This window comes from Podarcis erhardii (assembly GCF_964252035.2).
Source record: "Podarcis erhardii genome assembly, chromosome: 4".
Classification (NCBI taxonomy): Eukaryota; Metazoa; Chordata; class Lepidosauria; order Squamata; family Lacertidae; genus Podarcis; species Podarcis erhardii.
In genome coordinates, this window is record NC_138508.1 from 82091908 (window position 1) to 82118294 (window position 26387).

Consider the following 26387-nt stretch of genomic DNA (forward strand, 5'->3'; position numbering starts at 1 on the left):
TGTGTTCACGGCTTCCACACAGCAGCGGCGGCAGTCGGCGGGGCTGTTTGCACGGCGGCTTCTACCTCGCCACCACCCGCCTTCTTTCGCCGGGCGCCTTCGGTTCTCCCGTAGCTCGAGCACCGCCGCCGCTGCCATGTCGCTGGGATCCGGCCCGGAGGCGGGTTTCTCCAGCGAGGAGCTGCTGACTCTGCGCTTCCCTCTGCACCGCGCCTGCCGCGACGGGGACCTGCCGGCTTTGTGCTGCCTCTTGCAGAGCGCTCCCCGAGAGAACCTGGCAGCCGAGGACTCCTTCTACGGGTGGATGCCCATCCACTGGGCCGCGCAGTTCGGAAAGGTATGGCGGGAGAGAGAGAGAGAGAGAGAGAGAGAGAGAGCCCAGAGACAGGGGGACCCTTTCCTCAGGCGGCGCCAGGCCGTTGTTCTATCCCTCGAGCTGCTGGCGAGGAGCAACGGCCGGTGGGCGCGCGCCGGCGCCATCTTAGAGCGCTTCTCCCGCCTTGATCGCGCCTTGTTCGCGGTTGCCGCCATTCCGCGCGCGCTCGTGTCTTTGTTAGAATAAGGATAATAATTTAAAAAATCAAAACCCAAAACCCTCCCACGCCGTTAACTTCCTCTCGGGGTGGTATTGGAGAGGGATAAGAAGGTGCCTTGGGGAGGGGGGAGTGGCGCGCGGCACTTGCTCGCGGTCTGTCAGCGCAGGCGAGGCGGCGCCGTTAGCCGGCCTGTGTGGGTTCCCCCCTCCCTGTTATATTTTTTAAATAATAACGAGCCGAGAGCGATGAATTAGGAAATCCCGGAGGCGAGCAGCATTAGCCTGTTATTCGGCGCTCTCTGAGCGACCTCGTAGGCGGCAGCCTCGGGAGCGTGAAGCGTTTGTACCCGGCCTTTTGCCTCAGCCGGCGCTTTGCGAATCTATGGCTCTCGAGGCTTATATTTTTAACCTTCCGGGGGGAGCGTCGGATCGTGGAGTTGGAAGAGAAACCCCACAACACGGTCATCTAGTCCCACCCCGCCCCTGCAGTGCAGGAGCCTCAGCTGTGGCTTCGAATAATTATCATTTATTGAATGTATATACCGCCCTATACCCGGAGGTGGGCGGTTCACAGAACAAAATTAAAATATAAAACCACAACATACATTACATATAATCACAATAAAAACAACAACCCAATAATCCTCCCCCCAAAATCCCCACATTTTGAAAGAGAATAGGAAGCACTGAGAGATGTAGTAAGGCATGAACTCTCTGTACCTAAGGGAACGCCTAAGAACAAGACTCTTAAGCCCATTGCTACATATCTTGCTGTCAAGGGGACAGAGGTGTCTCTCTCCCCCCCCCCCCCCAAGCAGGCATTGCCATCAGCGTTGCAAGTTACTAGTGAGAACCTGCTATGGATCGGGAGTATTCCTGTTCAGGATGGTTAGTAAACGCTCACATTTGGTTGCTTCAGCCACTTTCCTCCCTTCTTGAACCCGATAATGTAAGCAAGCCAGGAACGCATAAAAGTATTTGTGGTTCTTTGATTATTGAGCTTAGATACACAACTTCCTGCTTTTATTGTCGCAAGTCTTCCCTTGATGCTGCTGTGCTACGGTTCCCATCATTTCTAACCCTTAGCCTTGCTGGCTGAAGCTGATGGAAGTGAAGGGCTGCAGGTAGTTCCCACCTATATGTCATACTTGTCCAGTATTTATTTGTGCATGGTCTTTGGTTGCTATGCAGAGCTGTGGTGTTTGCCCTGGTACAACAGAGCTATAGTGGCAACCTTCTTTCCATATTCTGCCCCTTTCCATCAAATGTTGGATTACAAAATCCTCCCCTGTTGAATCAAATTGAGAAGAGGAGAAGGCCTCCATCTTGGGATAATTGTGTGGAAGAGATCTCAGCAAGTTCTACACAACTATTAAAGGAGTGTTGCCATCGTCCACATCTGGCTACACAAATTCTGAATCACAGTTGACCTCCTTCCTCTCCTATCTTAGCTAGAGAGAACAGAACTACACCCACTGCTAGATTCCACTTCTACCTGCTTTCCATTGGTAATCCTTTGTGCTACACATGGGATTGGGTAGAGGTGCTCTTGAGTTCATTGTAAAACCTAATCTCACCTAATTTCCGCTTTGGTTTGCCACTTGTTATTAAAAACTCTGTCAGCCACCTGTTTGTGATGTTCAAGTTCTTGAACCCCTACGCAGTTTGCTCTGACACTGATGTATTTGTTATGGCATCAAAGTTGTTCAGTCCTTAAAGAAAGGGAGTGTTCTGACTCTGCCTATGTTTGGCAACAATAAATCTTACTGCGAAATGATCCTCTGATAGTGGATGAAGATTAATGTAATCAGGATTCTTTCATGTACACTGGTTTTCTTAGCAGTATCAGCATTTTCTATGGTTCTGATACATTTTTCTGTAGAGCCCTATCAAAACACATAACTATTTTCTGTGGGCCTACTTCTCTTAGTAGAATTTAGTTGGATGCAACCCGAAGAATAGTCAGTCGTTAAAAATAAAATTCCTTTGTGAGTGTAAGCAAGTACAAACAACTTTATAAACTGACACAGCATGCCAAGTTTCTGCTCCTAAATTATTGCAGCTTCTGTTTCCTTTCTCCCACTCTTGTAATGTTTCTTTTTCCTCATCTCTCATTTTGTCATCTTCTAGTGTTTGCCAAGAAGATGAAACCCTAGGATATTATTAGGCGCCAGGCAAAAACATTTGTCTTCTCCTAGGCCTTTGTTGAATTAATGTATGTATGTTCTTTCAACGTGGGGGGGAGGGAGAGAGAGCGTTTTTGTTTGTTGCTATGTAACATACTTTTGTGTTTTTGTATTGTAAACTGCCCTATCATCCTCGGAAAAGGATGGTATATGAAGTAGTAGCAAATAAATAAATAAGAGGAAATAAACAGTATGTTGTGCTTTTAGCCTAATTACTCCCTGTGTAAGACATTTCTTTGTGATCTTATTTGGAAACATGTTAACAGCACTAACTGGCAACAATTATCAGTTTGCATACCAAAGCAAAGTATGTGTTTACTAAATTACTTTCCCCCAAAGGGTGGATAAAAATAGATTTTAATAGGGCTTATTATAATAACAGTGCAACTGAAACCCCTTCTGAACCAGGCAGGGATGGGTTGGATTGGGTAGAGGAGTCCCTCAGCCAGGTCTTCCGGCCTCTGCCTGTGAAGTGACACTGCCATCATTCTAGTGGCATGGAGTTCCCATTTCTGCCTGCAGAACACAAAGGCAGGTAAAAGTGCCACCAGTGGAATGTTTAGACAGCCTACAAAAAGACTGACAATGGACCATGGGGGGTGGTTTGAGCCCTACAGGGGGATCTGCTGGATCTGAAGCCAGCCCCCACTACCATCACATTATGGCATGGGTCAGCAAACTAAGGCCCAGGGGCCAGATCCAGCCCAATTACCTTCTGGATCTGGCCTGCGGACAGTCCGGGAATTGCGGACGTGGGGATTCTGATCATTCGGGCTGCGCCATTCCCACCCCCTCTCACAAACCACGGCGGTGCCTCCTCCCTCCATCCACCTGGCTTCTCCCCGCCCTGCCTAGAGAAGGAAGGGGGCTGGGCTTTGTTGAGCTGCAGATGGCTGAGCGCCATTTTAAGAAGCCCCTCTACAGAGCCAGCCCTTTTGCACCGCTCATCATCCCTCCGCCACCCCCAGCCCCTGCCGCTCGCAAGGCACAGGTAAGCAGCCACTGGGGCTCGTCCGGTGCTGTGGAGAAGGGAGGGTTGGGTCGGGTTGTTGTTGTTGTTGTTTCAAAATATAGTCCGGCCTCCCACAAGGTCAGAGGGACAGTGGTCTGGCCTGCGGAAAAAGTTTGCTGACCCCTGCATTATAGCATTGAGCCCAATGCAGGCCCAATTGCTGTGTCAGCTGCAGGCTTTCAGAAGGTCATAATATTCAGTAGCATTCTGTTGCAGATTCTACTTCTAAATGTATTAACTATATTTTGTACCAGAGACTAGAAGTCTTTGCAATTTGCTCATAAGCTGTAGTTATTAAAACTTTTATCTGCTGCATATGTGCAGGTTTTTTAAATGTACATTTTAAAGGAAACTATGAACCTGTCCAATAACCATTGGTCTACTTTTTCTGAAAAGTTTTATGTATTTAATCATTGAATAACTGGTCTTGGTTGCTTATGTACAAAGAACAGTACTCCCCTATGTTTCTGCCCACCCTTTTCGAAAGAGCATACAGTCCTATAAAAGGTTTGTGGAGTTGTAGTGGATCACACACACACTCCAGGCTCTGATAGCATTAGTTAGAAATCAACATGCCCTGGGATCCATTATGATGAAGGGCAGGTTCGATATATATTAGTGTTAACATACACTTAATTTAGGATTGCGGGTTGCGCTGTGGGTAAAACCTCAGCGCCTAGGACTTGCCGATCGCATGGTCGGCAGTTCGAATCCCCGTGGCGGGGTGCGCTCCCGTCGTTCGGTCCCAGCGCCTGCCAACCTAGCAGTTTGAAAGCACCCCCGGGTGCAAGTAGATAAATAGGGACCGCTTACCAGCGGGAAGGTAAATTGCGTTCTGTGTGCTGCGCTGGCTCGCCAGATGCAGCTTGTCACGCTGGCCACGTGACCCGGAAGTGTCTGCAGACAGTGCTGGCTCCCGGCCTCTAGAGTGAGATGAGCGCACAACCCTAGAGTCTGTCAAGACTGGCCCGTACGGGCAGGGGTACCTTTACCTTTTTACACTTCATTTAGAAAGTATCTTAAGTATAATGGCAATCAAATTACTCTTGATTAAAAGGAGAAATCAAATGTCTGTCCATAATGGTTCGTGTTTGGCTCTTTTTGCATTGCTTCAGTTTCTGCAGTGTGGGGAAAAAAGCAAAGATGGCACTAACAAAGCAGACAAGACCAACCTATGAAGCGTGGAAAATGGTAGAAATGGAATTGATGTACTTTGAAGAATTGGCAGGTTCAAATTATTGTTTAGAATGTCTTTTATTACCCTAGAACACACCTGATGTTATATGTGATGTTTGATGAGGGGTAGGTGCAGATGAGGCTCCCAGTGCACAACTGGGAGACTTAAAGTGTGTTCCTGATTGGCAGTGACAGCAAGCCTCCCTTGCCAAAGTGTAGCCAGCTTATTGGCAGTGAGAGCAACCCAGCTGGAATCAGCTGTGCTATTGAGTCTCTCACCTAAGCACATACCAGCTGGCAGATGCTCACTTCTAGCTTCCTGGAATCTGCAGCACTGCTAACTTCCACATGATGAATTCAATAGTACAGCCAAGTGGAGCTGGAACTGAGCACTGCCAGTTTGTAGGTGCTCAGTTCAAGTTCAATTTTTCTGCAGAAGTCAGCTCCAGATAGCTCAGCTCAGCTCTTTGAAGTGCTGCCATCACCTGATGATGTGCCATTCAATGATTGACAGGTGTCGCCCCCCCAAAAAAAAAACCCTGTCAAGTTTGGCCCACAAGGGGTATGAGGAATAAGGTTCTGTCCTACCAGCCAGATCTAGCTTCCCACCCCTGGCCCTAGGGGAATTTCAACAGCATTAAAACTAACATACAAACCATAATCAAACACGCAAACAATATTTGGTAATTTCTCATTTCCTTTCATATATATCTGCCTACATATATATTTGCATTCTTTTGGCTTTTAAAAATGCTCATTCAAATATTGCTTTCTCTTGGTGACCTTTTATCTAGTTTGGAAATGAGTATTCTGTGGCTACTGTTTTTACTGAGTCCCTCCTTGGTGACAACCTTTTCAACTCTTTCCTGGGAGTAATATTGCTTTTGAGTAAACATGTATAGAATTCCTCTGTAAATTTCATAAATATGTAAAATAGTCTGATTTCACATGCAAACTTATAGCAACTTACGGTATATATTTTATGTTATGTTCTTGTAATGAAAAACCATGGCTTATTTTTATATCTGAGAAGCTTTATGGTGAACAGGAATTGGCCACAGATTCTTTTAACTGTTTATGTGATATCAGGTTAATACAATGAGCTGTTTATATGACACCAGGTTAATACAGTGATGTGTATAATTAAACATGTGCTTTTTCTGTTCTTTGTTTCTTTCTAAAGCTGGACTGTTTAATGCAGTTAGTGAGAGCGGGAGCTACTGTTAATGCCTGTACAACACGTCATGCCCAAACACCAGCCCATATTGCTGCTTTCGGAGGACATCCTCAGTGCCTCATCTGGTTAATTCAATCAGGAGCCAACATAAACAAACAGGTATTGATTTGGGTTTTCCCCCTCTAATCTTATGCTGTAATTGTCAAACTACAGGTTTGTGACTCACGTTGTTTGAATATATCCTTAAGAGAGGTATTTCAGTATCCTGGATAAGCTGTCTCTGGATTTGCTCCTGCTTGAATGACCTATTTCAGAAGGTGATGCTGGGGATCATTACTGCACCAGCCCATGGTTGTCATCTCCCGTGCCATTCAATACCGGCATCAAATGGTTAGGACATGTTATCTGGCATGGGCTGAGGTGTCATCAATCTGCAGATGACACCAAGCTATACACATCCTTTTACATCATATCCATGTGACACAGTGGTGTTGTAAACTACTACAGTCCATGGTTATGGACTGGATGAGGGCTGAAATAGAGACTCAGCCTAGACAAAATAAAGATATTGTGAATGGGCAATATTCTCATGATCTTCAACTTGTTTTGGATGGGGTTTCACTTCCTCTAAAGCAGTGATCACTTTTGAGGTACAGGTGAGCCCAGTGAATTAAAGTGTCTTTTATCCTCTTCATTTGACATGCAAACTGTGGTGCTGTCAAACAGAGAGAGGTGAAAATTTTAGCTTGTCCAAAATAAGTGGTAGGAAGTTGATGCTTCAAGACACCTGGGGCTCTTTGAAGCAGTAGTTTTATTTACGTATTGTTTAAATATACCGTATTTTTTGCTCTATAAGACTCATTTTTTCCCTCCTAAAAAGTAAGGGGAAATGTGTGTGTGTGTGTGTGTCTTATGGAGCGAGTGCAGGCTGCGCAGCTATTCCAGAAGCCAGAACAGCAAGAGGGATCGCTGCACAGCGATCCCTCTTGCTGTTCTGGCTTCTGGGATTCAGAATATTTTTTTTCTTGTTTTCCTCCTCCAAAAACTAGGTGCATCTTATGGTCTGGTGCATCCTATAGAGCAAAAAATACGGTATATACTGCTTTTCAGGTATTAAAAAAAATAGTCATCATAGGCCGTATCAGCTGGGGGTTGATGATATGTAGCTAATAATCTTTGGAGGTCTACATGACTCATATTCTACCTGCCTCTGGTCAAATATTTGCACATCTGTCCTATAGTCAGTCCAAGTCGCTTTGCTAATCTGTCATTACCCATTTTTTGTCTTCTGTCCAAGAATTCTTAGCTTAACCTATACATATTTTGTATTAATCTGCTATATATTTCCCCCCAGGATTATGGTGGTGAAACTCCTATTCACAAAGCAGCCCGGTCTGGTAGTATGGAGTCCATAAGTGCCCTTGTGGCTCACGGAGCTCAAATAGAGTAAGTAAGGTTTGGAGATATTTTGAGTAGTTGTGTGTCTAGTTAACTAACATAGAGCAGTAAACTCAGGTATTAACTGAGAAACGCAGAACAACAGGCAACTAATTGAGATGATTTCAATTAGACATGTTGAATTATGCTAAGTATTGTACCTTTAACATGTCTTGTAACTTTACACATTTTACAGTGCAATCCTATACACATTTCCTCAGAAGTAAGTTCCGCTGCATTCAGTGGCCTTTTACTCCCATGCAAGTGTGCATAGCATTGCAGCCAAAAGTGAAATCAATGTCTGTCATCCATGAAAGAGTGCATTTTTAAGTTAACACTATTAATTGCACTTTGTAGAATAAGCTATTAAGTATTTAAGAGCCTATAGCTATATTTAAAATATGACAGACCAATTAGTTATTTGTTAGAATAGAATTTTAGGTATGCACATGAGTAGGATTGGTAGTGTTTCATAGTAAGTTCTGTTCTTGCACTTTTAACTTTTTCTTTAAAGGTACTGTGTTCTTCAAAACATTCAGAAAATCTCACAAACAATGGCAACATACCGCATGGACAAATTGGATGCACTGTTCACTAGAACTGTTGAGTATAAGCTGTATGGCTTATAATATAAATGATGTTAGCTTTTTCTCTTACAGCTAGTTTTAGTATTTAAATAGTACTTTGTATCTTAATCTGAAGTATAAACTTTCCTTTTAGTACAATAAGAGTTTGGTGCTTGTTTAACCCTTTGGTTTCCATTTATTAAATCGGCTAATACTGAAACTCAATAGAGAGATACCTTAAATCCTCTTACACATTTTATAAGTTATTCAACATAATGGTCTTGCTCAAAAAGTATATATCTCATAGGTCTTCCATTGAATTATTCTAATAAATTCTTTAGACCTGTCCAAAATCTTTGGTCTTACCTGAAACTTGGTAAGTTTTCTCTCCCCCCCCCCCCCCCGTCTATACCCTTTTTAAAACATGAAATATTCTACTGAAGTTTTCAAATGCGGATGCCTAAATAGAGCCACATCTCAAATGGAGGACAAAAATTTATCTTAAATAGAAAACCTGACAATAAAAAAATGGAGATAGCAGGAAGATATAGAACTTACTGTGCAAGATAAGTTGTTTGAAGTAATGCTTGGGGGAAATAAAATAAGACCTATATAAAGTAAAATTACTGTATTTTGTAAGGACTGTGTTTCAGAATATAGTTGCTGTTAAATATTTATATTTGCTGTACTTTCAGACATTACATAGCAAGCAGAGCACTTACTAGCACTCATTGTTCGTGCCAACTTAATACATTTAGCTTTTCTCTGGCTTTTTCCTTTGTTGGTTTCTCCATTAGGCCCACGGTCTTGACTCCATAGAATCATAGAATTGTAGAGGTGGAAGGGACCCCAAGGGTCATCTAGTCCAACCCTCTGCAATGCAGGAATTTCAACACTCGGTCCCCAGTTATCAAATCATCAGTGATTTGTGATAAATGGCAACATGCAAGTAACTTTTGAGTATGAGCAAAGATTCTGTTCTTACCAAATAATTTATTTAAAAAGTAGATTTCTAACACAAGCTTAGTTACCCTTCTTCCTTTCTGTGCTGTTGGGGGTCTAAAAGAACCTCAACAGATAAGACATGAGATTCAATTACTGTAAGGTTACTCAGTAGATTAATTTTTAAAAATCATTCCAGGCTCCAATTTTCTATCCCCTTTTGTCACAGAATATACATTCGTTCTGTCTGGGTTTTGACCATTGGTGACCCCTTAATACAAAGCACCTTGAGTTTCCTACATGCTGGGTTATATATGTACACACCTGCTCATCTCAGGGAGCAGTTCTTTAGAACAATGGTGTTTGGTAACAACCAGCTTTGTGTTTGGCAAGCATGGAAACATATGGAATTAAATTGTTTCAATGTGATACCTGAAAGTACTAAAACTTCCAAATATGCAAAGCAGCCATTTTTTTAAGCAAACATTAATTTGATGCCTACTGTCATAATAATAAATTTACTGATCTACCTGCAAACATTTCAATTTGCTTTTGTTGTGGCAGTAATAATGCAAACCATTTGTATAGTATCATAAACATGCCAGGCATCACGTAAGCAAGATTCGTGTTGGGCATATAAGGAGCTATACATAGGCGGGTGGTTGAAAAAACTCATGAGCACTACTAGAACGATATGAGGGTTTCAGTTCTCAGTTCTAGTTTTCAGATCTAGATGTTGAAAATAAAGATGTTCTCATTAGGTACTGCAAGGTAGTTGGCAATACAGGTATCCGCTTTGAAAACTGAAGTTTAAGAGGTGGTCACATTGCACAAGATAATAAGTGAGTTTAAAAAAATAACACACTCCATACTTTTTTGTCTTGCCTAACTTTGTTCTGATCACAAATATTCAGTAATGCTATTCAAAATGGCTTTTGCAATGTGTAAATTGTATTATGATATATCAGTAGAATTCCTCCACTGAATTCGACCTTGGTTTTCTGTGGAGCTTAGTTTTAACCATACCTAAAATACTGACATTTTAAAAAAGATTAGGCAAAATGCATTTCTAGTATCTTCATATAACTTGTTTGCTTAGGCAGATATATAAATCTGTCATTTTGGAAACATGGATTAAAAATACAATACAGTAATGCACATTCACGCCCTCCCATCTGATGTCAAAGTGATAAACAACTACCTGACATTCAGAAGACATCTTAAGGCAGCCCTGTTCAGGGAATCATAGAATCATCGAGTCCAACCCCCTGCCAAGCAGGGAAGTTTTTAATGTGTGACATTTTAGTGTATTTTTGGTCTCTCTGGAAGCCGCCTTATTATTATTAGGCCTGAAATGAACATCCAAGGCTTCATTGTCTTTTTCATGGTGAAAAATCTTGTAAGGTTAAATTCACATTGCAGTGATATTTCATAATTGAAATACTGTTTTAAAGCATGACTATTTTGCTTGCTTTAGCATTTTTATGTTTTACTAATAACATTTTTGCCCGTTTAATTGGGAATGGGAGGCTCTTAGCCTGAAACTTTTAATGAATTCCAATTTAAAAAACAACAACAAAAAAACCTAGCAATTCTGAAATAAGGCGATTAAAATAAGAAAGTGTTGCTTTCCCTAATGCTGAAGTTGGATCCCTTGAGTTGTGTATATTTAATAGACAGCAATGTTAAATGTACCCCAGTGGAAAATATTTTGATGTGTTTTGTTGGATTTTACCTTCTCATTTTAGCTGGAGCATATTCTGTGCACTGTATACCCAACAGATATAAACATGGTTGCTCCTTTAACTTTGGTTCAGTGTTCATGGACACAAGAAGAAGGGACGCAGGTGGTCCTAATGTCCTCATATAAATAAAAGGTTTGAGGTGTAACTTTTTAATGTGGATACATAAAGTGACTTGATTTGAGAACTGCATAATGACAATTATTTGTGCATTTTACATATTTAATCTTGTACCAGCGCATGTACAATTTTGGTGCCATGTTTTCTTTTGCCTTTCTAGTGTAACATCAGTGAAAGTCAATAAAAATATATTTTTTAAATCTACATTTTTATAACATAGCTGAAGTATGTGTCTGTAGGTAACTGAGTGTATGTAGCATTAAACAGAAGAAGATCTCTCATCACTTGCAGTTTCTGTCAAGGTTCTTACATCTTGTATTTCTTCTAGAAATGAAAGACGGTGTATAAATTCTTTTAATTATAACTACAATTTATCTTCTGTTCACCACATCTTCAAGTACTTCAAGGTAATTGAAGGATTGCTTCATCTATGTAGACTACTTCAGAGCTGCAACAGTTCAGTTGAGCTGCATTATAAATTTCTGACGAAGGAGTATTGGAATCACAAGTTTTCCTTTGTGAACAGCGCTTTGTTAATAGCTTTTAGGTTTTAGCACAAAGATGGTAGAGATGAGACAGAATGAATTGGCTCAACTCTTGGGTATCCCAGGGAGGAAGAAGAAACACCCTAACCTGTGTGCATATATATGACAACAGGTTCCCATAGTCTCACAGGAGAATCCAAAGGGATCTCGCAGAACAGGAGTCCAAGGGGAGAGTACCCCAACCCACAATTTCTACCTAATGCCAAAGCACCACCTGTACTCATGGAAAGCAACCAGCTTGCATCTAAATATAAAACCTGCAGCTACATAATTGTAACAATACAAATTAGATTTAAGATTTCTTTCTATACAGAATTCTAGAGTCATGAATGTAGTATCTTTCATTGAAAAGTTCATGTGTTCACAACTAGCTGGAGTGGGCTTTGCCAACCACAAGATTGAGTCCAAGACCAAATAGGAATCACTGTGGTCTGCAAAATACTGCTGGCTCATTACAGTTCTTTTGCTATGAAGCTGACTAACGAGTTTCATTTCTATAGAGCTATTAAATAGAAGGCAGAAATGTGCACTATTTGTTCCATTACAAGTGAAGATTTAGGACCATAAATAGATTCAGGGTCCCCAATCTTTTAATCTACATTTATAAACTGAACAGTGTGCCTAGTGTTAGCAAAGTAATCAGAACAAAGGTGACGTTTCCCCTTTTTGATGGATGTGGCAGTACTTAAATTACATCAGCTGTCAAGAATAAGCCAGAAACAAGGTCTGCTCAGAGGAGCCATGCCTAATGAGCACAGCAGCTCTTCTCAGTAGGTGAAGCAGTTGTGTCCCCACCTTCCCAAACTGCCTAAGGCTCCTCTACCAGGTCCATCCCAAGCAATCTGTGACTCTCCGGGCACACCTGTCTTTTCTCCTCCTCCTTCATACCATTCCTGGTCTTGGGAGACCGAGGGAAGGGCTTTCACAGCAGGAGGGAGAGGCACTCTGGCTTCTTCACCAGCCCAACTCATCTCTGGCTCTTGGCTTCCCTCCTCCTGCTTCTGATTCTGAACTTCTCTCTGCAACAAACTTTCCCTGTTCACTGAACCCTGTTAGCTTTTCAGATTATGACAATACCACCTCCCAGTCTTCTCCCTATGACCACTCATCATCCTCCCACCACCAATCCCTGGGCTTGAGCCTTTTTCACTTGGGGGTTCCCTAGCTGGTGCATCCCACCATTTCTCTGTCTTCACCCATAGAATCCATGATTTCGATTCTCTTCCTCAATGTATCAGCTTTTGTATTGGTTTGTAGGGAAGAGAAGCATATGCAGCCAGTGTTCATCATTCTGCTTACCGGAGGCTGGTTCTGTAAGAATTCACAATATATATTGCATGGGGCTCCCGTGGAATCCAAGCCATTCTTTATTTTCCCAATTATATCTTCACTTTACATATGATTTTATGAAGTCTCAAGATTGTCTTCTGTCTCTACATGCAAAGCATGAATACACTATACCTGCAGGTTGTAATATATTTTGGTAGGAAGATGAGAAATGTTTGTAATTTTTCCTCTTGTTTGGTTTGTAAAAGTAGACATGAGCAGTGTTGTTACTTAACATCCAGTTCCATAGACCACATTTAATTCAGAAAGGCAGTGTCTTATTAATATTTATTCAACGTACACATTCCAGTGCACTGTAAAAGGCAACCTGTTAAATTTTTGCCTGGATATTACCGTAGGTTTTTTAAGAAATTGCATTTTAGCTACTACAGAGCCTAGGGCTTGCCGATCAGAAGGTTGGCAGTTCAAATCCCCGCGACGGGGTGAGCTCCCGTTGCTCGGTCCCAGCTCCTGCCAACCTAGCAGTTCGAAAGCATGCCAAAAAGTGCAAGTAGATAAATAGGTACCGCTCCAGCAGGAAGGCAAACAGTGTTTCCGTGCACTGCTCTGGTTCGCCAGAAGCGGCTTAGTCATGCTGGCCACATGACCCGGAAACTACGCCGGCTCCCTTGGCCAGTAAAGCGAGATGAGTGCCGCAACCCCAGAGTTGTCTGCGACTGGACCTAACGGTCAGGGGTACCTTTACCTAACTTTGGTTATTTAAAGCTTGCTATCTGGTAAGAGAAGGATAGCTCTCGGATCCAAAATGCACAGTAGCTTTTATAAAGAGTAAATGCAACATTCAGGGTCATCTTCTGTATTTTCCTTTCAGTCTATTTGTAAATGACATTTTACAAATCCAGAATGCTTCAAAATAATTCCTAATTAAGGGGACTGAATTGAACAGCATCTTGCTTTACATAATGTAAGAGTTATTGTTTCTGTAGTCACTTTGTCAAGATTTAACAGTGCTTGTGTTTTGGCTATGTTTGATATTGCCACCTGAAAAAAACTATTGATTTGTCTCATTTAATACACTCCTTGGATGTTTCTTCATCATAATTGAAGTACTGTAAGTACTTGTAAAATCCCACAAGAAAGGGGAACCTTGTAGTTGTTGGGGTTTTTTTGTTTATTCTTCAGTCTTAAGCATATAATATAATAACACTTAGGTTACACAGAAAGTGCAAACTTACAAAAATAGTAAATTATAGCTGATTCAGGGTAACATACTAGTGGGCCAAAAGCCCATCTTTTTTATTTTGTGGGGAACCTGAGCATGTCAATTCTTGTCAGCTCCGTGATTTCAGTTATATTATAGGAGAGTGGCAGACGAAAAGAATTAGGAATCTCTTTCTCCTTTTGTACAGGAGTTGTTAAAAATGCTGCATATACAACTTTGGAGAGAACAAGTTCAGGAATATTGGAATTGGAGGGAAATACATTTATTAGGACTAGTCAATGTTAGTTTACCTAGCTTTGTGCTCCATTTCTGACTGAGGGGGGGAAATGCCTTTCTTAAGAAAACACAGTTTAAAATTCTGTCTGCAGTCTTATTTCAGCTTTATGGCAACAGTGAAGGAAACTTCTGAAGGCTCTTAAACTAAGATATGTTAGAAGAAGGAAGCAGGGAGAACATAGTGGTGAGCAGTTAGCCATATCTGCGTATTCGATATCAGAACTTGAAGATCTTTGTAAAGCAAAGTACGGAAGCAAAGAAGAAATATAATAATCCTCATGCTGAAAAAATACAGATAAGTTATTTAATGTGAAATGAAAACATGGCACCATAATTATGTATGTTTGCAGTACATTTCTGCAGTAACTCTTTAAGTGAAGTTTTCCCCAATTGGTCTCTCTGTTATTTGTTCACCACAGTTTCAAGATCATTCTGTTGTACTTTCTATTTTTGGATGCCAAAGGGTTAAAACTTTCAGTTCAGCTTCTTTATCTTATTATTATTATTATTATTATTTATTTAATGCTTTAACGGTCTTAGGCTGGGGTCTGAGGAACCTATGGAAAAAAAACTTGTTCACTTCTGCAGTGCTGTAGCAAGAGTTTTATTCTTTAATCCCATGTATTAGCTACTTTTTTCGTGTAGGCATAGTTGGTAATTCTCTTTACATGCAATTTACCAAAATTTAAAGTAACAGAAGCCATGACTTGACAATTTGTTTCTAGTACATATCATGTTTACATTTCAGAGAACTGACAGAATTACAATGGGCTTCAGGATGAAAATCCGTGCTTGAGAGTCCGTGCTTGAGTCAGGCGCTCTGTCTCATTGTTAAGGTGGTCACATGATGATGGCTTAATAATAATTATGTGCTACTGCACTTTATGTATGTTAATATAACTTTTAATCTTAATGTTGCCTGCAAATATGTGATCCCTTATGATGTAAGTTTCCTGTTTTATGCACCATTGCCCGTTTTTTTTTTTAAATCAAAGAGAAGATTCTGAAACTATAAAAACTACACATGTCAATGTTTTACAGCTACGTAATTCGAATTGACTTGATTTTTTCAAGTAATCCTAGAAAGGGGGAGCATTCCATATAGAAACTGCTGAAACTGCCACAGGTGCTTCTCCGAAAACCTTACAGTTGTGGCATTGAATGTTCAGTATCGCTTCCTTTCTGCACACAAGGCATACTGTTGAGGTATTTGTTGCGGTGATTGGTTTTAATGCTAATCTAGGAATTCAGATATAGCATATATAGATTTGCATGCTTTTGCTTACCCTAATTACAGTTTTATAAAAAAAATTGTAAACTAACAATATATTAAGTTTGATTATTTTTAAATGGGCATATTACATTAAGAATTGAGGTTTTATTTTCTTAAGATTGTCTCATGGCATTAATGAAGAAACATTTTAAGCTACAGATAAAGTGGCAATCACCCCAATTTAGGGTTTTTTTAATTAAAAAAAACTTTTTTAACCCTCCCTTTTTTTAGAGTTTTAAGTAGGCCTATGTTTTGTTCAAAGTATGTGACATTATAAGTGGATGATACATTCAGGATGCGAGTGGTATTCAACTCCCCTTTCCCTCCCCTCCACCCAGTAAGCCAGATGCAAAATTGCAAGGGAGAAAAGACTAGGGGCAAGTTTCCTTTTGTCAACTCAGAAAATTAACTCAGTAGACCCCCTATCGCATTTGTATGTTTATAAACCTCCTAGGGATACTTTTTGGAAATTTGAATCATGCCTCAATGATTGTAATTAGCAAGGTGATTAAAAAAAAATAGGTTGATGCTCTTAAGTGTTTGCTCTCTGTATTTCCCCCTGTTAAATCAGTTCATCCTATTGGAATTATCTTGAAAAATCGATTATCTGACCACATGTATAGGATGGACTACCCTTTTCCTTAGGTCACCTTATTGAAAAGAAGCAGTAGTTATATATATCTGACAGAGAGCAATCTCCTGGCACTTGAGATTCCTGCAGTGAAAGTTAACTTTGCATTTAGGATTAGGTTGAAATTCCTATTGTAGTCAAGGAATATCTACTTGATGACTGATCAATTGGAGTCTGATATGCCCATGAATCTTAATGGCAAGATTGCAATATATTTATACTTAAAGATTGTATGCTGCATCACTGCCATCCTTTAATAGTTGGTTTATAATATCACAACAGTCTCAAATGAATCATGGCCCTAGAATGGATGTCATGGTGACATAGCTAAATGGAAACTCAAAACAAGAAGAGTGAGATCCACAGATGAGAAGACTCCTTGTCAAGACTAATCAGTAGTAATGAAGATTCTGGAAGCAGCACATTGCCCGAGAGGAAAATGGATGAGACAAAGGGGGAGAAATCTACTATGAATGTTACCCTTAGTACTACAAACAAAGGTATACATGTACATCACTGTTAAAGGTCAGAAGATAAAGAATTTAACTCAGATGAAGTTTAATCATGTATAATTATATGTACATTCAGATACCTCACAACAAAATTCTATGAAAAGCATTTGGATTACTAATTTTGTTCAAACTGACCTTTTGCATTTGGAAGGACACAGTTCTTGCCCCCCCAACCTCTGAACTTTAGTATTCCTGTTTTTATCTCGGTAAACTCTTGAATATGTCCTATGCCACCCTAGATTAGAGAGCTTCTATTCCCACCATCCAAGATTATAGGTCTGGTTTTGTTTTGTTTTTTTAAAGCATATAACCATCTCTTATTGCAACAGCAGCAACAGAAGTTAATATCAGCAGGACAAGTCTAACTTCTGTGCTCGTTTGCAATCTCACATGTTGATCTTTGTATATTGTCTTCGCAGGCTTGCACTATTTCATGAGGGGTAGAAGGGCCATCTAGGTGCAACATTTCAATAGGGCTTGATTTCTGTTTTTTCTGACTTCGATTCTATTTCACGAATTATTCTTGATGAATAAAACCTTTGTGCTCTTGCTTAAGTATCTTTTCCTTTCCGGTTTAAAGCTCAAATTAGTTCTAGCGTTATGTGTTACTACCAGTTACGATTTGTTTCACGTAAAAAAAACATTGAGGGAAGCCAACCAGGTGTATCATAGGATTGAATGAGAATGATAGCAAAAAGGGAATAATTTTGCAGGACCATTTTTCAAAAATGAACAGGAAGACTCTTTTCACCTTGACCTTTTCTTCGTAACACAAAGTTATGTATTTGAGTAGGTCTCAAGGCCTGCTGCAAGTTAATGATCTAGATTTTTTGCACTAGCAGGTTAATCTGTATACCAGTGATCAAGTTCACAATACTTTGTGAGTGCATTTGCTTTTTTGTTAGAGGGCCAAGATTATAGATCAAATCAATCACTCTTTTAACATGCAGTATTCCCTTATGTTCATACTCATATTTATTTCTTTGGGTAGGTTTGAAATAATAAAAGCTGCCTTAATTCTTGGGATTGGGGCAAATAAACTTCTGTGCCATTCTGTTCTTGAAGATCCTCTTGCTGATCCTTGCAACTGCCTTTCTCAGAATTCCCAGATACTACTTTTAAGCTTATTGCTTTCATCAGATAAAACTTCCTTAACAGAAAACATGAAAGTCTCTAGGTGTTTATAAGAAAAGGAAGCTTTGAGAAAGTCTTAATTAGATCTCACACATACCTCCCCTTTAAATTTAGTGGCTTTGGTGAATAGAAAAAGGGAACAGCTTTCTTTTGAAAAACCTACGCAATTTTTTCTCTTCTTTTTCCCTTGCTCCTGTTATTCCAAGATTCAGCATGTGCTAGTCTGGGCCCCGGGTTATCTTTTATTTGCCACGCTGAATGGGTGACATTTTGCTTTATAAAATGTCCTTCACAAAATTGTACACTCCTCTTGTTCTTTTTTTTTTCAGGGAAATTCCCTAAGGTTGAATCCTTGTGATTTAATATTCTTATTAATCTCCACTCTCAAAAACTCGTGAGTTTCCACTTTATTGATTCTATCTTCCTGCCGTTTATTTGCTTCATATTTGGAGCTTTCAATACAGCTTTAAAAAAGGCACGGAGGCTTGGGGACTGAAGTAGAAAGTCAGACCCATGGTGAATGGGGTATCTTGTTCTGCTGTGGAATCTCACATTCCTGGACCTCTATAGGCTATATCTTGTTGCCATTTTGGCAGTTTGCTGCCTCCTGGTTATCCGTAATGCAATGACAATAATCCAACACTGCCCCTCCATTCACAGTTTTGTGTCTAATAGGTGATTTGGATTCTGAGCCCTCTTTCCTCCTCCCAGTGGCCCAAGTAACTTTCAGGCCTAGGAAGGAGTGGAGCTGCCAAGTTCTTTTAGGGGAGGTGTGCCCAAGCAGTCCCATTGGAACTCAGGACTGGAGAGAGCAAGTGGAGTGAGGAAAGTGGATTCTATTGAACCCTATGCCAACCCTCATCTATGTTCAGATAGCTTGCCCCATTTGTTAAAAAACTTTTTTGTTGTTGTTCAGTCACACACTAGATGGTTCATCTAGCAAATAAGCTACATTCTTTCACTGAAATCTTCCTTCATTGGTCCATCTACCTATTCACAGATAATTAGCTACATAGCTAAAAAAGAAGCTCATGCATCATTACAAGTATTTGGCTCTTCCTGGACTTCCTAGGGAACATTTCCTTGCTATTCTTTTGTGCTATTTTGTTCATTACTACTTTATTGTCCTTTAGAGTATGTCCTTTAGAGTATGTTTAGAGTATGTCAATATTTTTTATTGTCAAGGCAAATCATGAATTCCTCAACTTAAACTGCATCTGTCTTACCATCTTTCAGTTTTAGAAGTTCAGAGACTAATAAATCTTTCTGTACCGATGATCATGAGCTAAAATAGTGAATAATATATTACTACTTATGATGTCACAAATTTTGAAATAAGCTGTGAGCTTAATAAACATTCTTTCACTGAAATCTTCCTTCATTGGTCCATCTACCTATTCACAGATAATTAGCTACATAGCTAAAAAAGAAGCTCATGCATCATTACAAGTATTTGGCTCTTCCTGGACTTCCTAGGGAACATTTCCTTGCTATTCTTTTGTGCTATTTTGTTCATTACTACTTTATTGTCCTTTAGAGTATGTCCTTTAGAGTATGTTTAGAGTATGTCAATATTTTTTATTGTCAAGGCAAATCATGAATTCCTCAACTTAAACTGCATCTGTCTTACCATCTTTCAGTTTTAGAAGTTCAGAGACTAATAAATCTTTCTGTACCCATGATCATGAGCTAAAATAGTGAATAATATATTACTACTTATGATGTCACAAATTTTGAAATAAGCTGTGAGCTTAATAAAAACCACAGTAGCAAAATAAAGCACTATATGTGGATATATATGTACAGAATTTATTGCACGTGCATACCTAGTTTTTATGATTAGGAAGAACGGCGATGTATTTTTGTGGTGTTAGATTCTAGAATGCCATGGACAACTATTCTATAACAGTTTTCTCGAGTATTTTGTTCAGATAATTCATTTTATCAAATAAATTAGTAAAACGAGTTGAATTAAGAGTCTGAAGTTTGTGTAAGAGTTCAGATACTTCAGACCATAGGCAAGAAATTTTAGCCTTTTTAGACATTTAAATAGGAAGCTTTTACTTTTTGTGTCACTTGATACTTAATTGTACTGCTTCCCAAACTTTGTTTAGAATACAGATATGTGCTAAGGGATTAGTTACATAATATAACATTTGATAATTTAAAACCCTTAATGGGAATTTGCAAAATTTTCATCACCTTAGTAGAATCAGCAGCAACCACCAGGTTATGTTTATTATGGGGTATAATTCAATATATTTGTATTGTGCAGCTTGAGAAATGCCAGTGGCCAGACAGCAGCAGATCTTGCACAAACCCAGGGCTTCCAGGAATGTGCTCAGTTGCTCTTGAACCTCCAGAACTGCCCGCTGAACCGTTTCTATAGCAATGGCACTTTAAACGGGGCCCATCAGAATGCTAGCCCCAGTCTCCTCGGTAGAGGCATAAGTCGAAAACGATCCTTTGAAGATATGAACAGTGTTGGAATGAAGAAAGCTAGGACTGAAGGTGAGGCATTGGGTTTCTGTCACTTTTGCTTGAAAGTAGTTTGCAGAGGCCCAATTCATTCCTAATGGAAAACCATGGTGGTTCTTTGTGGTCTCTGTGCACTCACACATGTGGGTTCAGCACCTGCACAGAGCTCATTCAGGAGACTTCTAAAGCTCGCAATATGTGCATGTACCGAAGGGTTTCCCCCCCCCCCAAAAAAAAACTCTGTTCTCTTTCAACTACTCCAAGAACTCTTCTTGGCTAAAAAAAGTTTGGAGGTGGCAGCTCTACAGTCACAAGAGATTTCTGTTTGCACAATGGAACTTTCTTGTTTCCTCCAGCCCCCCCCCCCCATTTGTCCTCAAATCTAGTTGGGGAACCCTCAAGCAGATGGGGGCGGGGCGGCATATAGGGGAAGGAGAGGAAACAAGTCCCTTTTACCAGTGCAACCCCAGTGTTGCAGCAACAGACACAACCCAAATCTGTCTACAGAAGAACTCTTATTTTCCCACATCCTTTTCTCCTCTCTTAAAAACATAAAACCAGATGCTGTGCGTGCCCCGTGATGCAGTTGCTGTACAGAATGTAGGCCGCAGTGTGGTCCACTGTTGTGTAAAGAAACTTGTATGAACTTAGAACTATTTTCAACCATGCCAATGAAACTGTCTCAAAATGTTCCTGTCCAATTTACTTTTCCCTGTGAGTTATCTTAAATATGCTAACTACAGTTGTTAAAGGGACACGGGTGGTGCTGTGGGTTAAACCACAGAGCCTAGGACTTGCCGATCAGAAGGTTGGCGGTTCGAATCCCTGTGACGGGGTGAGCTCCCGTTGCTCGGTCCCTGCTCCTGCCAACCTAGCAGTTTGAAAGCACGTCAAAGTGCAAGTAGATAAATAGGTACCGCTCCGGCGGGAAGGTAAATGGCGTTTCCGTGCACTGCTCTGGCTCACCAGAAGTGACTTAGTCATGCTGACCCCATGACCCAGAAGCTGTACGCCAGCTCCCTTGGCCAATAAAGCGAGATGAGTGCCGCAACCCCAGAGTCAGCCACAACTGAACCTAACGGTCAGGGATCCTTTTACCCTTTACCTTTACAGTTGTTAAAGATACGGTTTCGTCCATTAGACTTACTGAAGTCCATGGGGTGTTTGTTACTTTTGAAGGGGCTGGTCTGAGTAGGCCTAGCATTAAATTCCACCTATAAAATGTTACTGTAGTTAAATAAGAAATATTCACCAGTTTAAATCATTCTTTCCTAAACAGGTCAAAGTTTTGGTGGTCTGATATCTTTCATAAATGGAGGAACTGAAGATGATGCTGACAATATGCATGTTGACAGAGAATTTCCTGTTATATCAGGTGGGAGTGGACAGTTTCCTGTTAACCACAACAGCATTCAAATGGTTGAAGATACCATGCAGAAGAGTGGTTCTATTGGACCCAAAGAGATTGAAATATACACAGTTTCTGCAATGCAGACTCCTTGTCGTTGCAAGAATCAGTATGCATATTATCTCTAACTTAATCTTACTGCACATGTCCCAAAGTCTTAAAACTTATTTGCGTTGCTAAAATACCTTTATAAGACTTTTTTAAAATAGCAAGATTATCAGTTTTGTAGAAGATGTAAGATATGAGGGAAGATGTTGATGACAGATCCAGATAGATGATCACGTGGTTGTTCCTGTCTAGAGACCTGCATGCCTTGTGCCTTGATCAGAGGTGATCCTACATGCTTCTTGGAAGAATATTCAGCATTTGATTAATGCAGCAATTATTTATTGTAATTAAAAAAGGTAAAGCTGATTGCACTGCCTTAATAATCGTCTGATCAGTGTATAGGATTGTAAATTTAGCTCAGCAAATGCTACCAGTTTTGCTTCGAAGGTAGCCTGAGTGCGTTAAAGCAATAGGATGGGTCCAGGGGCAAGCATGTCTAATGAGTCTTGCTCATGACAGTACCCTGAAAGTGTCCCACTGAGTATTGGGGGCCCTCCTGAATGTGGTGCAGGGGGGAGAGGAATCGCAAAACCTAGTGCCTCCATCTGGTTTTCAGATTTTACCTGGAGGGGCATACCACAACCTGTCCCATTTAGCAGGGTCCCCTGTCCCTTGGAACATTGGGGGGGGGGTATTAAAGCTGCCAGAGTGGACTGAGGGATCCAACCTGATATCTATGTCTTGGTTTTATTTTTAGTATTCAACTAAATTGATAGTTAATGGATGCTTTGGAGCTTGAGTTACTATTTGCAACCCATGAAGAAAATCCTATTCGTACTCCTTTGTTGAAGCCCAGTCACTAGTCACTCTTCCCATTTCAAGGGCTGCTGGAAATGCATGAAAATTCGTCTTTTCTCCTAAGGGCTTCCTCTGTCACTTCAGTGGAGAAAGCTGCCAAATGCATGCAAAGAGCATACAATGTGCAGAGCTGCTTCAGCTTCCACTGTGATGAAGGGAGATGATTGCGCACACTATTCTCTTAGAGTATGTTTTTCATGCTCCACACAACAATCTGGATCAGCCCAGATCTGTTAAAACTTCAGACTGGTGGTAGTTCTATATTTTAAATGACTTATTGATGCACTTTTGCATCTGGTAATGTGCACATTCGTTCTGGAGAGAATATTTCTCATCTCTGGTGTATAGGAACATAAAGTGGATTGGGTTATAGTTATTGCTGTATAAAATGGAAGGGGGCAGAATCTAATGACCCTTGATACTGCTTTTTAAATAGAAAACTAATTGTAACTCCTCACATTGTGTTGTCCCAGTAAATTCAACGTAAGTGTTCATATAGTCATTAGAAACACGCCTACATGAATCTAACACAAACTTTAATGAGGCGTTTTTTGTTGAGTAAGGCTGTTAAGTAACTTACGTAACAACTTGAGTTGTTTCCATTATATTTGAACTAATGGATGATGCTCATTGTTGCTGAAACAGATTTCCCCTTGCTGTCCTCCCCATCCCAGAATCTGTTTGAGTGTCCCCCAACTCTCTAAAGCAAATTTGGATGGCTGCAGGGGAAGGAGAGGAAGGGAAAGTTCATTGTATGAGCATTTCTGCTAGCTGACAGTCACAACTGGATAGTGCTCAATGATTTTGCATGGTATCTAATACAGTCTCCCCACATCTGCTGTAGAGAACTGGGGAATCACAAAAAATTCTTCCTCCTCCATTCTGCTAACAGATGCTGCCCTCTTTTAAACATACTGATATAAAATACTGGTATGCCAAATAATATTTCCCTTTTTCTAATACACTGAATGATTTTTTTTGGGGGGGGTGTAATATTGCTAGAATATAGCATTTTGCCAAAACAGGGCTGAAATTGAGCTATGAGGCAAAAACACCTTCATTTTTTTCATGAACTTCTGCATGTGCCCAAAGATCATCCCTAGAATCCATGTAAAATACTGACTTGTCAAACACAGAATGCCTTTTTTTACATGTAAGAGAATTTTTTACCTTGGTGATTTAATTTATTTTTGCCAAATTGATATTTTTATGTCCTGCTACTGCTTCTAGTCCCATTACATATAAACATTCTCTTTAAAAAAGAAGTATAACTAATGAGATAATGTTTACAGAAAACAATTATTTTGCACTAATAAGTAATGAGAAAAGAGACCATTGGCTTGTTGCAAAATTTTTTAAAAACACTAGATCTCTATACATTTTGCTGTGGCCATTCATGGTGTTTTTGCAGCAGGGTTGTACCGACTTGAAATTCCACTCTAAGGAAGAACATAGATTTATTCTGTGTCTAATATTAAATATAAGATTGATATAAAATAAGTTTTGATATTAAGACATGTTGCATAATCATTCTTGCATTTGCATAAGGCTTTTGATATGCCTGCTTTACTGTGTGCTCATCTGAAATTTAATAAAGCAGAGTTAATTAATATTGGCGTAACCTTTAATGCTTTGAAATTCCAGGCTACTCACACATTTAGTTTGTATTTCATAGTAGGGAGTTTTATATTCTAGTTAAGAAGTACATCTAACCTTTTCTTTCTCCGATTGTCCAAAATATTGCTTGCAGTTTTGTATGATCCCTTTAATAACTGTTAGAAATGTACTTACATACAACTCCTATGCATCTTAACTTAAAAATAAATTCCATTGTCTTCAATGGAGCTTATCTTCAAGGAAGTGCATGTGCAGGATTGTGATCTTAACAGATTAACATTTTGAGCTTAGTTTAGCTGGAGCAGCATTATGTAAATTTTAATTGCACCTTGTACAGAAATTTTGTTTATAAAATGTTTTACCAGACACCTCTGTTTCTAAGGTGTATTAGTAAACTATAATTGCCTAAAGCATGAGGCTGCACTGGGTTTGTTTTGACCTTAATTTGGAAATATTTTAATAAAACTGCAAAAAAAATGGAAGAGAGCTTTTATTTTGATCAAGTCAACTTGTGGTGACGGGTCTATTTCTTGACGCAGATATGAATTGCAGTAACTCCATATTGAATGCATTGACAAATGGACATATCGTCAATGGACATTTGGACTTCACTTCCCCAGCTCAGCTCAATGGAATGAGTGCCAGGCACGAAGAATGCCTAACATTGATAGCACCTAATGCACTAGCTTCTGCTAATAAACATACAATCAATGTGGGCAATAGTGTTGAGGAACCAGAGAAGGTTGTAAACGGCTCTTCCGAAATGTGTGGCTCTTTGCATCTGAATGGAAGCCCAAGTAGCCTTGTTTCAAGCAGGCCATCATGGGTGGATGATCTCGGAGATACATTGCACTACGGACATTACCATGGTTTCGGGGACACTGCCGAAAGTATTCCTGAACTTAACAGCGTTGTTGAACATTCCAATTCTGTTAAAGTTGCACAGAAATATGATAATACTGTCTTGGGTACAATGTATCTCTATCATGGTTCCTAAAGTTGTCAATACCATATTTTTTGTGGGTGTCGGAACATATTTTGGAAAAATACTACTAAGCAATGTAATTTGCCTGTGGGGGGGGGCAGTATAATCTGAAGGATGCAGCAAGTAACAGTTTTTACATGTTGTTTAAGAGAATTTGACACTTGATAGCCTTATGCTTCTAGTTTTGCATGCACAGAATCCATTAGTTATACGAATAGGTGCTTTTTCAATGGAATGTTTGGTCTTTTTTATGACGAGTTCTAGTTTTGTACTTTTTTTCCTATGCTTATAAACACTGTACTTTAGAACTTTAGTTTTTCTCTTTAATTAAGCTCTTTTAAAACTAAACTTTGTGGCAAGAATCTCATTTTTGATATTAGGAAAGTACAAATTCTCTAATTTAAGATATATCTGTTGAGACTATGGTAAGCAATATCAGTGCCAGCTATGACTATGCAAGGAGTGGGTGGTGACAGTAAAAGCATTTGACGCAATCTGTTGCCTCGCTTCTCAAAAGGAGTGGCTTTTCTTTTAATAAGTTAATAAACGAACTACTTATAAATGCAGTAAGTAGTGGTTGTATAGTTCTTGATACGTTTTGTTTCATAGTTATATTTGGGTTGCTGCTTTTTTTAAAAAAATGGTTAGCTTTTTGTATTATAAAGTTCACAAAAGTGATTCCTAGTATACAACTGAAAGCAGAAACGGGGCACTTTTTCCTTTTGCTTTGCTGCAGATATGCATGCTATTTTACCATAGCTCACAGAATGGCATGATGGCACCTTTTTACTATGTACGTGAATTATTTTAAAAAAAACAAAACTGTTACTCGTTGAAATGTTGTCTGGTCAATATATTTCAGCTTCATGTTTTGTTACTCGTATAACATGAATATATTTTCCTTTTTTTAAGAGGAAAAACACATTGCTTTAAAATGTTATATATTTCCAGCCTGATGTAGGGGCTGTGGTGTTGTTGTTTTTTAAGCCAAATTCAATGGAAATGCATTGTTTGAAGAGTGAATAGATGTATATGCAGAATATGTAGACGTGCACTGCGAACGCTTTGTAATATTACTTTTGTGATTTGGGGTAAAATTGATGGATGAAGAAAGTGTTGAACTAAAAGCAAACTGTGTGCTTATCTTGTGTTTGTATCTTTTCGTTTCTAAAGGGACCTTTACAAACTGAATTTAAAATAAACAAGCAAACTCCACCTTG

The 26387-nt window shown here is 39.7% G+C and overlaps 1 protein-coding gene across 1 annotated transcript; it reads left to right on the forward strand.

Annotated features, from left to right (window-relative positions):
- On the forward strand, window positions 1-26387 carry ANKRD10 (ankyrin repeat domain 10). The gene is made up of 6 exons (XM_081858324.1): window positions 1-337; window positions 6093-6245; window positions 7441-7532; window positions 20049-20284; window positions 21531-21626; window positions 24722-26387. The coding sequence occupies exons 1-6, from the start codon at window positions 137-139 to the stop codon at window positions 25177-25179; spliced, it is 1236 nt and encodes a 411-aa protein (XP_081714450.1). The 5' UTR covers window positions 1-136; the 3' UTR covers window positions 25180-26387.